This window comes from Chelonia mydas, chromosome 2, assembly GCF_015237465.2.
Source record: "Chelonia mydas isolate rCheMyd1 chromosome 2, rCheMyd1.pri.v2, whole genome shotgun sequence".
In the NCBI taxonomy this organism is placed as follows: domain Eukaryota; kingdom Metazoa; phylum Chordata; order Testudines; family Cheloniidae; genus Chelonia; species Chelonia mydas.
This window is the reverse complement of record NC_057850.1, coordinates 115,394,525-115,413,253: the sequence shown is the minus strand read 5'-3', so window position 1 is coordinate 115,413,253 and position 18,729 is coordinate 115,394,525. Positions and strand designations below refer to the sequence as shown.

At 40.2% G+C, this 18,729-nt stretch overlaps 1 protein-coding gene across 1 annotated transcript in view; it reads left to right on the top strand.

Annotated features, from left to right (window-relative positions):
* The window catches only part of CDYL (chromodomain Y like), a 205,055-nt gene that overhangs the window by 171,959 nt on the left and 14,367 nt on the right, over positions 1-18,729 (top strand). Inside the window, exons 3-4 of the mRNA XM_037893212.2 lie at positions 17,107-17,363; positions 18,081-18,253. Of these exons, the coding sequence (XP_037749140.1) occupies positions 17,107-17,363; positions 18,081-18,253 (430 nt within the window). The remainder of the gene's footprint in view (positions 1-17,106; positions 17,364-18,080; positions 18,254-18,729) is intronic.

The window sequence follows — 18,729 nt, the reverse complement described above, 5'->3', positions numbered from 1 at the left end:
GTGGATGTGGTCCACTCCCAATAATTGATGAGGAGATGTCAATCCAAGGGAGTGGACCACATCGACCCTGACTGAATTGGTCTTGTCAGCACTGGTTCTCCACTTGTAAGGTAACTCCCTTTTCTTCATGTGCCGTATATTTATGCCTGTCTCTGTAATTTTCACTCCATGCATCTGAAGAAGTGGGGATTTTTACCCATGAAAGCTTATACCCAAATAAATCTGTTAGTTTTTAAGGCTCCATCGGACTCCTCGTATGTATTCAGTTACTGGGTCTCCCACAGCCTTAGTGTCCCCTTCCTGTGAGTGTCTGATGAAATCTAGGGGTCCCCTCACTTACTTTACAGATAGAAGATCAAATGGGAAGAAGCTGATTGATTCTTGGAGCACTTCCCTATAAGCTAATAGCAAATATGGTAATATTTCATCCCAGTCTTGCTCTCTTATTTTTGTACATTTCCAGCATAGATTTTAGAGTTTCACTGAACCTTTCCACCAGATCATTTGTCTCTGGGTGATATGGGATAGCTTTTAGTTGTTTCATTCCACAAAACTTCTATAACTCACTGAGTAGCTGAGACATGAGATTTGACCTACAGTCAGATAAAATCACTTTAGGGAAACCCACTCTGCTAAAAATAGTGAAAAGGGCTGTTGCCCCAGAATCAGCTTCTGTGTTAGTTAGAGCCACTGCTTCAGGATATCTGGTGGCAAAATCCACTTCCACCAGGATATGTTTCTTCCCCCTTTTGGGTAGGACATGCCATAGGTCCCACAGTGCACATTGCTAATTCCCCACATGCTGGGCAGGCACAACCAGCTGCTTGTATGATTTTCCAGGGCTCTTATCATGTCCCATGGGAGCTTCCCTGTACAATCTTTCTTCCTCCTCAAATACCTTTCCCCATTTCCCCTCTTTTGGGCTCCCTTTAAGACATATCCCCTTATGTACTCTAGAGTGGGGTCTGCCCTTTCTTCATCTGCAAAACACTGGCAGCTCACAACTTCAGTAATCGGGATTATTTCCCTCCCCCCTCCACCATTTCATCTGCCATAGAGAAGTTGACCTTGCTTCCCCCCCCCCCCCACCACACACACACACCTGGAAACACAGTGATTTCTCTTGCTGCAGAGATTGTGGCAGGACCTTCCCCATCTCTCTTAGCAGTTTCTTGATCTTTACCATTTTCCTCTGGAATCCCAGCACACGATTCCCTTTTACTATGGGTTAAAACATTAACAGCCTTAGCCATATGCAAAATATCATTCCCCATGAGCATTTCCAAAGGGATACTATTCAGAATCCCCACTGTCAAGTCACCCCTAAGCCTTCCCATTCTAAATGAACCTTAGCCCAAGGCACAAGGAATTTTGTTTCCCCAGTGTCAGAAGCTCTAACTCCTGATCAGATAACATGTCAGTCTTCTGGACCATGGTTTCCCTGACCAGATTGATTTGAGAACCACTCTCCACCCTGTATGCTCTTTGCAATTGACCTTGGTGACTTTAATAAATTCCATATCTACCTCCACAGGGTCAGACCTCACAAAATTCAATAGAGCACCTGCAGGTACCTCTTGGGGTTGTGTGTTAAGGACAATTGCTTCAGTCTGGGCTGGATGAGAAGTGGGCTTAATTTCTTTTTAGCTGAGGGCAGTGATTTCTTAGGTGCTCAGTGGAGTTTGACTAGAAACACCTTCTCTCGCCATGCCTGGTATGGATCATAGCAGAGACAGCCAGTCTCAGGTCAGACTATCAAAAAACTGGGCAGACTCCCCTACTCTGGTGGAGTATTCTGTAATTAGATTTAACCAAGCCAGCAACAAATGTGTGCTCCTGGATCGCAATATTAGCTTAACGTGGAGCCACAGACAATCCCCTTAGACACTCCAGCCTATCTTTATCACTAGACAAACTGGACTTCTCTCTGGGTTGCCCAAATAGTTTTTGGGAACCTCAGTCCTTTTGTTCAAAATTTCCCCTGTCAGAATTCATCAGTCCAGAAATGGGGTAGGGAAGAGGTGGCCAGGCTCGCCTTTGTTCTCCCTCTTTATATCATGATCCTTTTGGCCTTAAAAATCCTTGCTGTGTCCTGGGGGCAGCAGTCCCAATGGTGTACGTGCTTTGCCACCAGTTCTTCATATGAATTGCAAATTTTTGCTTGCACATTCTGCATACATGCCATTTGAGGTGTCTTTGGGCATTACATGCAGGGGCTTTTCATAGAATCATAGAATATCAGGGTTGGAAGGGACCCCAGAAGGTCATCTAGTCCAACCCCCTGCTCGAAGCAGGACCAATTCCCAGTTAAATCATCCCAGCCAGGGCTTTGTCAAGCCTGACCTTAAAAACCTCTAAGGAAGGAGATTCTACCACCTCCCTAGGTAACGCATTCCAGTGTTTCACCACCCTCTTAGTGAAAAAGTTTTTCCTAATATCCAATCTAAACCTCCCCCATTGCAACTTGAGACCATTACTCCTCGTTCTGTCATCTGCTACCATTGAGAACAGTCTAGAGCCATCCTCTTTGGAACCCCCTTTCAGGTAGTTGAAAGCAGCTATCAAATCCCCCCTCATTCTTCTCTTCTGCAGACTAAACAATCCCAGCTCCCTCAGCCTCTCCTCATAAGTCATGTGCTCTAGACCCCTAATCATTTTTGTTGCCCTTCGCTGGACTCTCTCCAATTTATCCACATCCTTCTTGTAGTGTAGGGCCCAAAACTGGACACAGTACTCCAGATGAGGCCTCACCAGTGTCGAATAGGGGGGAACGATCACGTCCCTCGATCTGCTCGCTATGCCCCTACTTATACATCCCAAAATGCCATTGGCCTTCTTGGCAACAAGGGCACACTGCTGACTCATATCCAGCTTCTCGTCCACTGTCACCCCTAGGTCCTTTTCTGCAGAACTGTTGCCTAGCCATTCGGTCCCTAGTCTGTAGCGGTGCATTGGATTCTTCCATCCTAAGTGCAGGACCCTGCACTTATCCTTATTGAACCTCATCAGATTTCTTTTGGCCCAATCCTCCAATTTGTCTAGGTCCTTCTGTATCCTATCCCTCCCCTCCAGCGTATCTACCACTCCTCCCAGTTTAGTATCATCCGCAAATTTGCTGAGAGTGCAATCCACGCCATCCTCCAGATCATTTATGAAGATATTGAACAAAACCGGCCCCAGGACCGACCCCTGGGGCACTCCACTTGACACCGGCTGCCAACTAGACATGGAGCCATTGATCACTACCCGTTGAGCCCGACAATCTAGCCAGCTTTCTACCCACCTTATAGTGCATTCATCCAGCCCATACTTCCTTAACTTGCTGACAAGAATACTGTGGGAGACCGTGTCAAAAGCTTTGCTAAAGTCAAGAAACAATACATCCACTGCTTTCCCTTCATCCACAGAACCAGTAATCTCATCATAAAAGGCGATTAGATTAGTCAGGCATGACCTTCCCTTGGTGAATCCATGCTGACTGTTCCTGATCACTTTCCTCTCATGTAAGTGCTTCAGGATTGATTCTTTGAGGACCTGCTCCATGATTTTTCCAGGGACTGAGGTGAGGCTGACTGGCCTGTAGTTCCCAGGATTCTCCTTCTTCCCTTTTTTAAAGATTGGCACTACATTAGCCTTTTTCCAGTCATCCGGGACTTCCCCCGTTCGCCACGAGTTTTCAGAGATAATGGCCAAGGGCTCTGCAATCACAGCCGCCAATTCCTTCAGCACTCTCGGATGCAACTCGTCTGGCCCCATGGACTTGTGCACGTCCACCTTTTCTAAATAGACCCTAACTACCTCTATCTCCACAGAGGGCTGGCCATCTCTTCCCCATTTTGTGATGCCCAGCGCAGCAGTCTGGGAGCTGACCTTGTTAGTGAAAACAGAGGCAAAAAAAGCATTGAGTACATTAGCTTTTTCCACATCCTCTGTCACTAGTTTGCCTCCCTCATTCAGTAAGGGGCCCACACTTTCCTTGGCTTTCTTCTTGTTGCCAACATACCTGAAGAAACCCTTCTTGTTACTCTTGACATCTCTTGCTAGCTGCAGCTCCAGGTGCGATTTGGCCCTCCTGGTATCTTTCCTACATGCCCGAGCAATATTTTTATACTCTTCCCTGGTCATATGTCCAACCTTCCACTTCTTGTAAGCTTCTTTTTTATGTTTAAGATCTGCTAGGATTTCACCATTAAGCCAAGCTGGTCGCCTGCCATATTTACTATTCTTATTAAATATTCTCATATTTACTATTCTATTCATATTTACTATTTTGTTTACATTTCCTTTGTTATTCCTGAAGAGCTCACCTGTGGGCGTTTCTCAGACTCACAATATGTTTGAGTTACAAACATATAGCAAAATCTCATAATTCCACATACAATGTCAATATACACTTTATAACCAGGTAACGACACTCATCAGGTTCCAACTTCTCCAGTACCTCACAAAGCATACTTTAGACAAGATTTATCACAATGTTGTAAAAGTGGTGACCATGTTAGAGTAGACGGTCACCTTCCCCTTTAGACAGCATCACACCTTCTTGGATCATTTTCTTCCACAGGAGGTGTGACATGATAGAGCTTTCTAGGAGGGGAATGATTCTGGGAAGATATTTGCCTGGGCTCCCAGCACCCTCCTTCCTGGGGGTAAAATGGGATCCCCCCTTTACACTGGGTTTGTGCCCCTTCTTCTGTGTCCTGCACTCATTAGACATTGAGGCTTGCACAAAGGAATCAGGCAGGATGACCATTTTCTGTACAGAATTTAAAGATTTATCCCATAATGCATCTCTGACCTCATCAGAACATATACTTAGGAAATATTCTTGAGCAAAGAGATCTAGTAATTGGTCACAGTTCTTAGCCCCCTGCCCTTTGCCCATTTTTTTCATTGTCAGACACACATTAGACATACTGTGACGAGTGCCAACGCTTTTCCTGAAATTTCTGTATTTCATTCTATACACTTCCGGGTAATTTGAAACCTTTGCAAAATAGCTTTTTAAAATTCAGGATATTTCAAAGCCTCTTCAATTGACATTTCATTAATCCATTTAAAGATGTACCAGAGAGTTTTGCAATCAGTGTGGGGAATTTCTTGTCCTCTGGAACCTTTTGAACCTCACATAGCTTTTCAAAAGTGGTAAAGTATTCTTCAGTTTTTTTAGTTTTTTTCCTTGTATGCAGTCCACAACTTGTCACAGTTGAGTGTTCCTTGTATGAAGGAAGCAACTGGAGACTGTGGGATTTGTCCATGCCTTGCCTTCGTGTCCAGAATATACTGTCCTCCTTCTCCTTTTTTAGGGCTTCTTTGTCTTTCAGCTCCATGGCTCACTGGTGTGAGTCTTGCAACTGTTGTCTTTCTGGCTCCCTCTCCTTGGCTCTCATCTCTGCTTGCCACTTTTGGTGTTCACAATCTTTGTCTTTCTGTTCTTGCTCCAACCTCGTCAGTTCTAGCTTCATAGCTGCTATGTTGGTACTCATATGTATGCTTTACTGTTTCTATTCCTCTTGCCCAAAATAAGCAAACAGAAAACAACAAACTAACCTTTCTTTGACTGTTCCCAACCAACACAGTTGAGATTCACTTGAAAAATGCTTAAAGTGTAAATCTCATGTAAAATAGCAAACTGTGTATACATCCTGTTTAGACTAAGCCACTATGATATTCTGGCCAGACCAGTGAGAGGCTGCAACTTGGGGTGCATCACAATGCTTTGCGGCTGTAACTCCCAACCTGGGCTCCTCACAAACACCCAAACAGCATGCAGGTCACACCCTGTGTGTCTGTCTATAGCTATAGCTCTGGTCCAGTAACTCTGATGCCAGCATCCTGTCAGCAAACACCAGCCGCACTTTGGCTTCCAGCAGCCTTGGGTACTACACTCCCAGTTCCAGATCCCTCCCCCCAAGTGTGTTTCTGCATTGTCCAGCCCTCTCCTGGACAGTCAGTTATATTAAGTTTGTTGCCTCTCTAAGGGGATCAATATACAAAAGTTTGCTACCCTAAATGGAGTTATCCACACAGTTTAAAGCACTGGATTAGTTTTGATTAAAAAATAAAACAAGCTTAATTAACTACAAAAAGAGAGATTTTAAGTGTGTACAAGTATAAGGCATTAAACTCAGAAATGGTTACAAGAGAAATAAAGATAAAACAACTAGACTTGGGTCAATGTGAAATTCTTACCCCAAATTCCCAGTAACATTGCTCACTGAGTTTCAAGTCCGGATCTTCTCCCAAAATCCGTAGGCTGTTCCTTTTGTCTTCTTAGGTGGAGAAGAGAGGGAGAGCCCCGGGGTGGTTTTGCCCCTCACCTTTATAGTCCATTCCGTCTTTGAGATGCATTTTCCTGATGTTTACCCCTCAGCAAAGTTTATTCAAAGAGTAAAGGAGACATGGTGTCTGGTGTTGAAAGAGGTTGCATGCTGTTTCTTCTCACCTCTGTTTGCTGAAATGCAGACTTTGCTTGTTTCCTCTCTTCCCCCTCTTGCTGTCTGAGGAGCAATATATAACTTATATGTAAATTTAGGACCTGCTTGTCAGGGTTTGAATACCATCATAGTTTGGGGGAATTCATAACTTTACATATCAGCATGACAGTATGTGTATAGCAACTTTATATTGACCAGTGAGAGATTAGTTTTCAATTGGTACCTCAGAAGGCATAGTTTGTACAAAGATTACTACAATAGCGTGTAGGGTGTAAATACAGAGGTGCATTTCATCACAACTTTTACCACCCAACTTTTAGACCTAACTGCCAAATCTTTCTCTCAATTTTACATGATTTTAGCACTGAAATCATTTTTTTTGTTTGTTTCTTAATGTGTACCCCTACTAGTCTTGTGAACACAGATAATGCAAAGTAACACAGTCCTACAGTCACGGTTAGACTGAATCTACCACAAATACTGTTAATCCATGTGTGCCATTCATTTTAGAGTAATTTACTATTCGAGTTCCTTAAGGAACAGATGCTTGCATATTTCAAAGTTCTAGCCTCAGACACTGGAATTTAAAAATCCTACAATTGCATAATGCAGAGATTCTTAAACTGTCCTCCATGGAGCCCCTGGTTCTGATCTGCTGAGACTTGGCTGGTAACACAGTGCTAGCTGCTGCTCCTTATTTCCAGCTACTAAATTACATTAAAATATAGCTGAAAATACACTCATTACTTTCTTAATATTTCTTTTTTGTGTAGTAGCCACAGGCATATGTGTGCAACTGTGAACAGAAGAGGAGGAGATGTCCTTGACACAAAGTGAGAATCTGTGCTGAGCAGCCCAAGGATTGGTGGGGAAGGGAACACTTAAGGAACTAAGGATTTTCATTTCTGGAATGCTGCAGGGGCCTGAGCAGTTGATAGCCTGTTCCCAGCTGCTTTGGAACAACAATGGTTCTACCCCTTACCATACCTCCCACCCCCTGGCACACCCTCTACAACTCTCTCCCAGGCACATTAGGGCTTTTAGAGCCACTTTACAACTGCTTCTTACCCAGAGGCTGGAGCAACCATGAGAATCTCACTCATAATCTCTATATTAAAATCTTATCCATACAATGAGAAACAGCTCCTGGTATAATTCTTGATTCTGGGAGAGCAAATGTCAGAAGTATTTATAATATACTTTGATATGGACCAAAAGTGTTTACCTATGACATACAAGTGGGATTTCTTGTAATGATTATACACTCTTTTTTGGAATAGCCAATAGTTGTTCTAAATCACAGTTATCAACTTCCACGCAGTAAATAAGCACCCTGACTTTCACAATAAGCCAAAAATCAAGCTAATCCCATTTCAAAACAAGACCAAAACAAGCCAGTCCCAAAGAACCCCAACGCTATGTGACTAGATCCCCCTGGCATGCAGTCTGGGACTGTGGTGGGCCTGCTATGCACCCCTGACTCTCTTTCCCCCTACCCCCTGCTTGCCCTTGCCCCTGCTTGCCAGGAGCCTATATAAAAAAAAAAAAAAAAAGCAAGCTACTAGCCAACAAACAACTCACAAACCATTTAAGCCAAAAACAAGCCCAATTTCTGCATTTTTTTTTCTTCAGGTTTGGCTTGTCTGTTCTAAATCCCTTGTTTCAGCTAAATTGACAAACAGTAAGTCTAAAACTAAGCAAAAAGAGAGGCAAAAAATTCTCTACGTGCCTTACTGGCATTGGAAAATGACAGAGTCTTGTGGTTTGAACAATTTGGACTACTTATTTTCTCTTTAAAATTTGAAAATAGATGAATCATACAATGAGTGATTGGTACATTTTGATAATCTAGCAGGCACAATTCTTAGAGGTGTGTTTATTTTTCATGTAAAATAACTTGTAGAGAAGTCATTAAGTCGCTTACGCATGAAAATGTATAATTCTGTTTCTGATTTAGTAAAATTATTCAGGTCAGTTTTTAAGAACTTCATTCCCAAACTGTGTTAATACCATCGGCCCTGCTGTTTTTATGGGCATAATCCTATTAAGTGTCTGTCTAATATACTGTATAGTAATTTAATTAAAACAAAAAAGTATGTAACTGTTTCAATTCTATTATTTCCACCAGTGTAATTTAAAATGCCCGAACTCTGATCTTCTGCCAGATGCCCATCTTGTGGGTGTTCAGGAAAGCTCTGATTAACCTCCTTTCTAGTAGAGAAATGTGTGGAAATAGACTGTTTTTATTTATACAGTATGCACATAGCTCCCATTATTGTTTGGAGTAGGAATGACAATAAACAGCAAATGCAGCAATATAGCCTATGAGATACTGATAGCAAAGGCAAGCAATAATGCTGCTATCATTAAAATTGTGAAAATATTATATTGATACTGTGATGTAATCAGAGAGAAAATAATTTCCCACCTGTACATTGAGTCTGTACACTGGTGTATTGCATCCTGATACAGAACCTAATACTCTAAATATAGCATCAGAGTCAAAATAAAAATTGGTGCAGGACATGAATCAGAATTCTCTGCCTGGAGAATATTTCTCAATGTAGGTGTAAAAGAAGGTTCACTTTGTCTTCACCCACTTCCAAAAGTAATACTTTTTAAAAATACAGACTTCAGAAAACGCTTTATTCCACAGTAATGTTGTTTAAAGCTCACACCCATACAAAACATACGAAGAGAAAAGAAATCTGTCGTGTGCATTTCCATAATGTTTCCTGAGGGAAACCAATTCCATAGAAATTAAGATGGAAATGGCCAGTTAAGGCATCCAGCCAGTGCAAGATTATCTTAATTGTGTAATATTTACTTAGGGATTGCTACTATTTTTATAAAGTACTCCCACAAAATTTTCCCGCTTACTCTGTGACGAATCCAGGTTATGGGATTCTAGGTGGCATGTTTGCAGAAAGAATGGCTGAGGGACCAGGGTATGTATTAGGATTTAAACGAAACCACTTTCTCAAAAATATAGTAAAAGATGGAGACAATTCAATTTGGAAACATCCGTTTGCTGCCCATTTTTACACCTTGTTTCTGAAAGCTATACTGAGGGTATGTCTACACTACGAAATTAGGTCGATTTTTTAGAATTCGATTTTATACAGTCGATTGCGTATGTCCACACTAAGCGTATTAAGTCGGCGGAGTGCATCCTCACTGCCGTGGCTAGCATAGACTTACAGAGTGGTGCACTGTGGGTAGCTGTCCCACAGTTCCCACAGTCTCTGCCGCCCATTGAAATTCTGGGTTAGGCTCCCAATGCCTGATGGGGCAAAAACATTGTTGCGGGTGGTTTTGGGTACATGTCGTCAGCCGCGCCTCTCTCCGTGAAAGCAACGGCAGACAATCATTTCGCGCCTTTTTTCCTGGGTTACCCGTGCAGACGCCATACTGCAGCAAACATGGAGCCCGCTCAGCTCACTGTCACACTCTACGATTCTGGGGGGACTGCACGGTCACCTGTGCTGCTGAGTTTGCCACGCTGACCAAACAGGAAATGAAATTCAAAAGTTCCCGGGGCTTTTCCTGCGTACCTGGCTAGCGCATCGGAGTTCAAAGTGTTGTCCAGAGCAGTCACAGTAGAGCACTCTGGGATAGCTCCCAGAGGCCAATACCGTCTATTTGCATCTGCACTACCCCAAATTCGACCCAGCAAGGTCAATTTTAGCACTACTCCCCTCATCGGGGAGGAGTACAGAAGTCTATTTGAAGAGCCCTTTAGGCCAACGGAATGGGGTTGGTTGTGTGGACGCAGTCATTTTTATATCGACCTAATGCGGCTAAATTCGACCTAACCCCGTAGCGTAGACCAGGGCTGAGTGTAGATTGACAAGGTAATACAATATGCAGCTTTGTATGATTTGTAGGAGTATTTTGATGAGTTGACTTTGACAGAGATGATTGGGGTGAACATCTCAAGCTTCCCCTCTGTTTGGTGGCTGTATTTTAATATGCAGTTCCTTCAGAATATTACTGGTCATATAGGTATTTTGTGCACTATGCCAATACCAGTATGCTGGAACAATACACATATTAGTACAAACTGTATTTACATACACGACTGACAAACTTTTGCTGATCACTCTTCCAGAACAAAACGTTTGATTTTTGCCAAAAAAAAAGTTGCTTTGTAATGGCATATTAAAGGAAAACTGTTAACACTTACATTTGGGGACTAAACATTATAAATGAGGCTTTCTTAGGCTAAAAATGTTGCAGACATACAATGTAGGTTTCTTAGGAAGTGCAAGATATTGATAGCTTCTGATATATTTTGAGTGGTTTGTGGAACCAGCTGTTTGAATTCTTAGAACCTATTCAAATATTCCACTATTTTTAAAAAGTATTTGCTTTGTAATTTATTCAAGTACTTTGAAGAAAGCATAGGCAGAAAGATGACTCTGGTGTATATTATTATTTATTTGTCTTACAATAGCACCTTTTGAGATCGGGCCCCATTGGGTTAAACTCTGTACAAACGCTTAGTAAGAGATCGTCCCTGACCTGAAGATCTTTCCATCTACATAGATAAGACAGGAAAAGGAAGGAAGGAAGAAAGTGGACCATGTACACACAGTGGTCACCCATAAAGCTTTCCAGTCTGGGCTTGGATCACGTTACCTACGTACTTGAGCAATTCTGTATACTAGGTCTAGGGAACATTTCAGATACCAACATGTAATTATCTAGTTACCCAAGGCTAAAATGGAAAAGGTTTAATGGTGACCTGAGTAAAATTGTGGATTGGTGATGCATGCGGGCCTGGGGCAAAAGAACACTTTCTTGGAAGAAGAGGAGCATTAGTAACAGCAGCATGAGTTGGAAAGCTGAGTGTTTGAGTCTTATATACTGGGGCTGTAAAATGATATAAGTATAGAGAGAGAATTGTTTTTTTGTGTTTCCCCAAAATAATAGTTTAACATAATATACAAGGGTTATTTTTAACACTGAATTTTTTTTTTACATCAGTCTTGCACAACTGCCCTTCATGCCTGCCACTCAGTTTCTGTTTCTTTGGAAGACTGCTGATCTGTGCTTAAACATGCCGATCTTTAAAGTTACACAGGTTTCTAGGGTTTGCTTGCAGTCATTGGAAAGCTAAGATTCTTTACTTAAAAAGTAATACCGCACAAGTTTCAAGCAGAAATAGTCATGTTTGTGTAAATAGCTTTTTTTAAAAAGCTTAGTGCTGATGGTGTCTGTCCTGGATTCTTAATTCAGTTATTCAAAAAGAGGGTTTCTGATCAACAAAACCCTTAATCAGTTTCAATTATTTCAGTTCCCTTTAGTTTTAGTTTCTTTAGTATGTATGTACTGAAAATTACTGTGTGGAAAAAAAAAAATTGTTTGGCTCTGTGTCACTGTATATTTATATATGTGTCCTATTATCTGTACATTCTTAATTTGCTTTTAATCACGGGGAAAATACTAGACTCCAGCCAGCCATATAAGTAAATCTACAAGTCAAGAGATGGATATGAAAGAAGATGGCACCACAAGCAAGGTCAAGGGGCTTCCAGTGGCTGGTATGAAGGAAAGTCCTGGGATTTTACCTTGAGCACTGTCATGGCATCCTCTTTTGGTTCTTTTTTTCAGTATTACCTGCTAGCCAGAGAGTATCTGAAATGTTTCAATTGCCATAACACAAAGGACGAGTTTTTTCTTTTGTCCCTACTTCAGAGTTTCTTGGCTATGGTAAAAATAAGAGCAAGGAATGGGGAAGAGATCTCTGCTACTCTGTCCCCTTCCAACTTCTGTATTTTGGGTCATCTTTCCCTGTGAATAACACCTGTGCCTGGCTTTCCTGATGCTCATAGTTTTTCTGTCAGCAGCAGTTGAATGAAAATGGTGATTCTTAGGAGGTTCTTTGCTGCTGCCCAGGTCTGAACAGAGCCCTGAAACTGATAGTTTTGTTAATTTCACTCTGCCTTTGCATTGCAAAGCTTTAAGCTGCAGAGGCAGCACTGAAGTAACACTCCATTTACATTTACCCATCAGGGTTACACTTTTTTTTTAATGAAAACTTAATTGTATATAAGTTGATACTGGTCTGGGATAAATGAATATTTCAAGCCCTGATTTTTAGTGGAGGTTCGTAGCTTTTTTTTTTTTTTTTTTTTTTTATTAATGCTTTCTCATGTATTTCTCAAAGAATTGAAATGGAGAGAATATCTTTCTGTTTGCCTTTTGGTGAAAAACAAATTCAGAATTTGTGGTTTAAAATATTGTTATGGTATTAAATTACTTGGAAATAGGTGACTTACATCTCATGTTAATTATGCAAATACAATTCTAAGATTTTTCCATGGTATTTTTGTTTGATTGTTTTATGCTCATTTGCTGTAACAAAAATCTGAGACTACTTCAGGACTGTGGTTTAAATTGACTAATGCATGCTTATTTTTACTTGACATAATGTACTGCCTTACATTGAATTTCAGTAATTCTTTTCTTCAGTTTCATGACCAAAAGCCACAAGAAACTGTACACTACATTTCAAGGTCCAGTAAATCTTAGTATGTACTGTGGTGGTCCTATAACCAACAAGTGTTAATAGACACTGGTCCAGTATTCTTGATCTATGAATGTAATTTTCTGATTAAAATAAATTGGCTGAAATTCCTTGCAAGAAAAATACACACTTTTTTCTTAAGTCAGCAAGTCTGTGGCCCTGGTCCATTAATATAGTCAGAATGTTTTTCAGAGATTAAAAGTGGATGACTATTTAAACCACAGATCTCCTCCATTTAAGTGCAGCTGCCCAGTTGTATTTTGTGAGGTTTTGAACTATACCTTCCATCCAGTGCTGTAATATGTGTGTGTAAAATGTGTGCACTTCCTCATGTGTGTTGTCCAGTAAGCAGGGAAATTGCTCTTTGACCTTTTTTTCTTGGTTAACCTGGACAAAGAAGGCTTGAGGGTTTTGATTTTTTTGCGGAGGGTGTATGTGAAGTATCTTATTGCCTCTGGAATCTCTAATTATTTGATACAAGAGGACATCTTTAGTAGTATAAGTTATGAGCAGAAACCTAAGTTCTCTACAGTTTTCCTGAATGTTGTAATCTTTTGCTGTTCTGTCATGCCCTTCTAAGTCTCATGTCTTTAGCTGTTGTAAATGTTAATGTAGGAGTTTACTGCCCTTGTCCCAGCAAAGTAGAGGTGATTTGAATTGTATTGATTTACCATTCAAAATGAAAACCAAACCATTGCAAACTCTAATACCACTTCATCTTCAGTTGCTAATGAAAAACAGAATATTGTGTTCTTGCAACTTCTCCACTATAGCAGCAGTTCTCAACTGCGGGTCTGCGGCCCCCAGAGGGTCTGCGAAGCAGGATCAGTGTTAGACTGGCTGGGGACCAGGGCAGAAAGCTCAGAGCCCAAGCTGTGGTGCCCCACAGATGAAGCCTGAAGCCCTGAGCCTTGGTGCCCCGGAGCTGAAGCCCCAAGCCCCGGCACCCTGTGGGTAGGATGTCAGAGCACTGGAGTTCCACAGGGCAGAAGCTCTGAGGCACCCCCCCACACACACTTTAGCCCAGAGGCCCCCCGCGGCTGAAGCTCTGAGTCCTTCTTCACCCGCCCCCGGAATTTTTATAACATGGTGGGGGGACCTCAGAAAGCAAAAGGTGGAGACCCCCTGTTCTATAGCACTGTGATCAGCCCTGTTGTGTTTTTAAAAGAGAAAAATATCTGCTGTGAACTACAAGCAATTTCATATTTAGTATTCATTAAGTTTTTTTTATTCTGCTGAAATGAAAGAGAATTTGATAAACTGGAAAATATAGGAACAAATGTGCATCTTCTATGACAACATAAAATAACATCAATCTTCCACATTACTTTTTTCCTTCTGTTCTCTTTGGGGGGAAAAAAATGGATTCAGTTTGTGGACCATTCTCAATCTCTTCCCTTTAAACGACTGTAGAAAAACCTTGAATTCTCTTTATCTTCTCCATACAAATGGTTATAGATAGAGAGCAGTAGATTATTAATGCTATAACTCAGAGGACACAAAAGACATGAAAAAGTAAAATAAAATATTTCAGTTGAATTGACAATTAAGCATCTTATGGGGTTTTTAATCAGAATTACTTTTATTTGCAAATGCATTACATTCTGAGTGAAAATTTTTTTTTTTAAGGGTTGTGTGTGTTTGAAAGAGAAAAGTAACAAAGTCAATGTTAGAGAAACTGATGCGCTCTCAAGGTTTATTTTATTTAAAATATCTTTTTATTAGTGCAGTGTAATTCCTAATTCAAGTCAGGCCAAAAATAACAAGTAAATATCCCAATTACAGTAATAGTGTAGCAAACTATTTAGGTAAATGTACATAATGTCCTCATGGGACCCACAAGTCTCCCACACATACTGTTTTAAAGTGACAGCACTATACATTAGTCGCAGTTTTTAAATATATCATGTAGCTACTTCAGCTAAACGGGATGAATTATTCCAAGGAAAATTACAGTAATTAAACAAGATCCACCACTGAGTTTTTTTTTTTTTATTAAGGCTTGTCTATAAGTTTCATTTTAGCTATCTTTAAGATATAATATGTACAGTTATGGGTCCTGGGGATCCCACTGGGGGATCAGAGCCGTAGTTAATCTTTAAATATTTGACAAATGGGCTCATATCTTTTGTTAAACATGAAAATATGAAAAAAAATCAATTTGTGGTTTAGCCTGGTAGTGCACCTTTCCAGTGTTTCTGCCCTCCATATTTGAATTGCAGCTTTACACAGATTTCAGATAGCAATATGCAAATCTCTACTGAAAAATGTCCCTTTATCTATTGGAAAGACTAGGTAGGTGAGGTAATATCTTCTATTGGACCACAGGCACCAACTTCTGTTTTACCCTAGGGGTGCTCCACCACAAGGTTCCACCCTCGCTCCACCTCTTCCCTCTCCACCCCTTCCCCAAGGCCCCCGTCCATCACTCTCCACCCTCCCCCAAGCTCCTCCCCAAACCACCAAACAGCTGTGGCTGATAGGTGCTGAGCAGAGTCGGCACCTATGTATTAGACCAACTTCTGTTGATAAAAGAGATGCGCTTTCTAGCAACACATAGCTCTTCCTCAGGTCTGGGAAAAATACTCAGAGTGTGAGCTAAAGACCAGGTGGAACAGATTGTTTAGCATAAGTTAACACATATTGCAAGAGACCAATTGAAATGAACTGGCCCATTAACACCTCTGCTGCCATAGAACAAAAAAGGGAGGTTAGTGATTAAAGATTGTTGTAATAAGTCATAAAAACTGCGTCTTTTTAAGACCATGAGCTTTAGTGTCTAGCAAAGTTATGAATTCAAGCTCTAAGGCTTGTCTTTTAAGGGTGTTGTGCAGGGTTTCTTTGAGGACGAGGACTGAGAGGTCGGATATGGAGTGATCATTTTGTGAAAAGCATTTGCCCACGGGTGATACAATGTTTTTGTCTTTTGTCATTTTTCTGTGTGAGATCTTGCAATAGTGTAGTGATTGGTTTCAGCCACATAGCTGCTGTTGGGAAATTTAGTGCACTGTGGATGAGGGTACACCACATGCTGTGATGTGTAAGACCCATGGATCTTGAAAGGTGTGTAAGTTCCTTTATCTACTGGACATAAATATCTCTCATAATGTTCTTTGCACCTCCCATAAATGTTAATTTAGACAATATTACATTCACAATATGGAATGTAGGAAAAACCTGATGCTTTCTGTGACTCTCTGGGTGGCTTGTTCACTTGCATTCTTTGAAATTCCACCAATTACAATTTTCATAGACTCTCAGGTTCCCAGGCCAGAAGGGACCATTGTGATAATCTGGGCTGACCTCCTGTGTCACACAGGCTATAGAATTTCCCCAAAATAATCCCCATATAAAGAACAGATCTTTTAGGAAAACATGCAATACTGATTTTAAAATTGTCAGTGATGGAGAATCCACCACGACCCTTGGTAAGTTGTTCCAATGGTTAATTACTCTCACTGTTAAAAATGTACACCTTAGTTCCAGTCTGAATTTGTCTAGCTTCAACTTCCAGCCATTGGATCCTGTTAGATGAAGAGCCCCATTACTAAATATTTGATCCCCAGGTAGGTACTAATTGACTGTAATCAAGTCACATGTTAAAATTCTCTTTGTTAAGCTAAGATTACTTTGAGCAAGATCAGAAAGGCAAAGTATTAAAGGAAAGAATTATGTAGGTCAAGAAGGGCCTTATTTCCGTGTCTCCCATTGCACCCTTCCACTTCAGAGATTGATTCTGTGTCTTTCTCACTAAGACTGTCCTGTGTTCCCTGTTCCTACCTTTTTATACTCATTCATATACTGTATATGGTCTTGTTAGTCCAGCTCTTTTACTTTATTTTTGTCAAAGGTGTGAGTTTGGTCAGGAGTTTATTGGGTTCCCACTTTTGGTTAAAATGAAGCCCTTCACTTTAGGCCACTTAGAAGAGGGGAAAAGCAAATTGCCTCATGTAGTGAATCTTCTTGTCATTTCTTTTATTTTAGTATATTTCTAAAAATGTCTTAATTGTACTACTAGTAGGATCCCCAAGTATGTATGCTGTCATAGTATGCTTTGACTGACATGTCTCCATGACAAGAGATTTTCCAGCTATGGAACTAAATTAATAGAAAACTGTTGTTTCAAACTCTCTACAGGTACATCTACCTTTATTGAAGCATTAGCAGCCAACGGTACAACCAACATACAAACATCTGTAACCGGAGTGACAGCCAGCAAACGGAGATTTATTGATGATAGGAGAGACCAACCTTTTGACAAGAGGCTACGTTTCAGCGTGAGACAAACTGAAAGTGCTTACCGGTATAGAGACATTGTTGTCAGGAAACAAGACGGATTCACGCACGTTTTGCTATCAACAAAATCATCTGACAACAACTCACTAAATCCAGAGGTTAGAATGTTTGTTTTATGTGGTTTGATTTGTTTGCTTGCTTTTTGGGGGTGGTGGTACAAATATTTTCAACAGCTATAATTACAGTATTATTATTAATCACAGAAATATGAAAAAACAACTGATAGTTCAGTAGGTTCCAGAAAAGTCATACTAGTGCATTTAAAGGATTATAAAGGTGTAAATATTATATTTTCTTGCCTTTTAAAATCTGAATCTTAGTATGTTTGAGTTTTATTTATTAACATTGTACAATACACTACATTATCTGAATATTTAGCATTGCAGCCTTTCATAATAAACTTAGTGGTTTATTAAGTGCAACTTGAAATAAACTTCAGCCTAAATTCAAGTCATTTTTCTGAACTGGTTGCATATGCCACCTGGTGTTCAAATTACAGAAATACTGAGAGAGTGCTGTAGCAACAGATGCAGACTGCCGGATTTCTTCCGAATGATTCCCAGTGTAATCATATTTGTGATCTGCACGTTTTTTAACATACATTACTAGACTCTCTCTTTTCCTTTGGACAATGAAAAATTTGAATGTGTTTAAACAAACACCTGCAGCAGAATTTGCAAGTATCCCAGATACTAGGGAATACACAGGAATGTAAAAGTTCAGATTCAGACCTGTCAAAAAAAGAACAACAGTTTGTTACTTTTTAATAACACAATAAAAAGAGTCTGACGAATTTAATTCCTGCTGATTTTCAGGTAATGAAGGAAGTCCAAAGTGCACTGAATACAGCAGCTGCAGATGACAGTAAACTTGTGCTGCTCAGTGCAGTTGGTAGTGTCTTCTGCTGTGGTCTTGATTTTATTTATTTTATACGACGTTTAACAGATGATAGAAAAAGGGAAAGCACTAAGATGGCAGAAGCTATTAGGTATGTAAAATTGTTTTCAGTCATTTAAGTGTTGATTTTTTTCATTGTCTAAACTAGTTTATTTTTAATTTATCTCATAAAAGATCTAACTATATTCTTCTTAGTAGAAATTTAGTGTGATCAAACGTTCAGTTGTGATAATATACAGTGTGCAAAACTTGTTTATATTTCTGTTCAAGTGTACATTTTATTCATAGCTTTTTACTACATTTTCTTGCCATGTTGAATTAGAGCCCCTGTGTCTGATAAAAACTTAGCATGATAGTGTTCCTAATATAAACAACTCAGACTTGAGAAATGCTTTTAAGATTATTTTAAATGTGTTGTTCAAAAGCAGTACAAACAATATATAAATGTACTGAAAGAATAGATTGAACAACGTCCATATAAAAAAGGCAGAATGGCAGACATTCTAAAGGGATGGCTTAATCTTTGTGAGCAACATCCTAATGCTAGCTGTCAAATTCCATATTCAC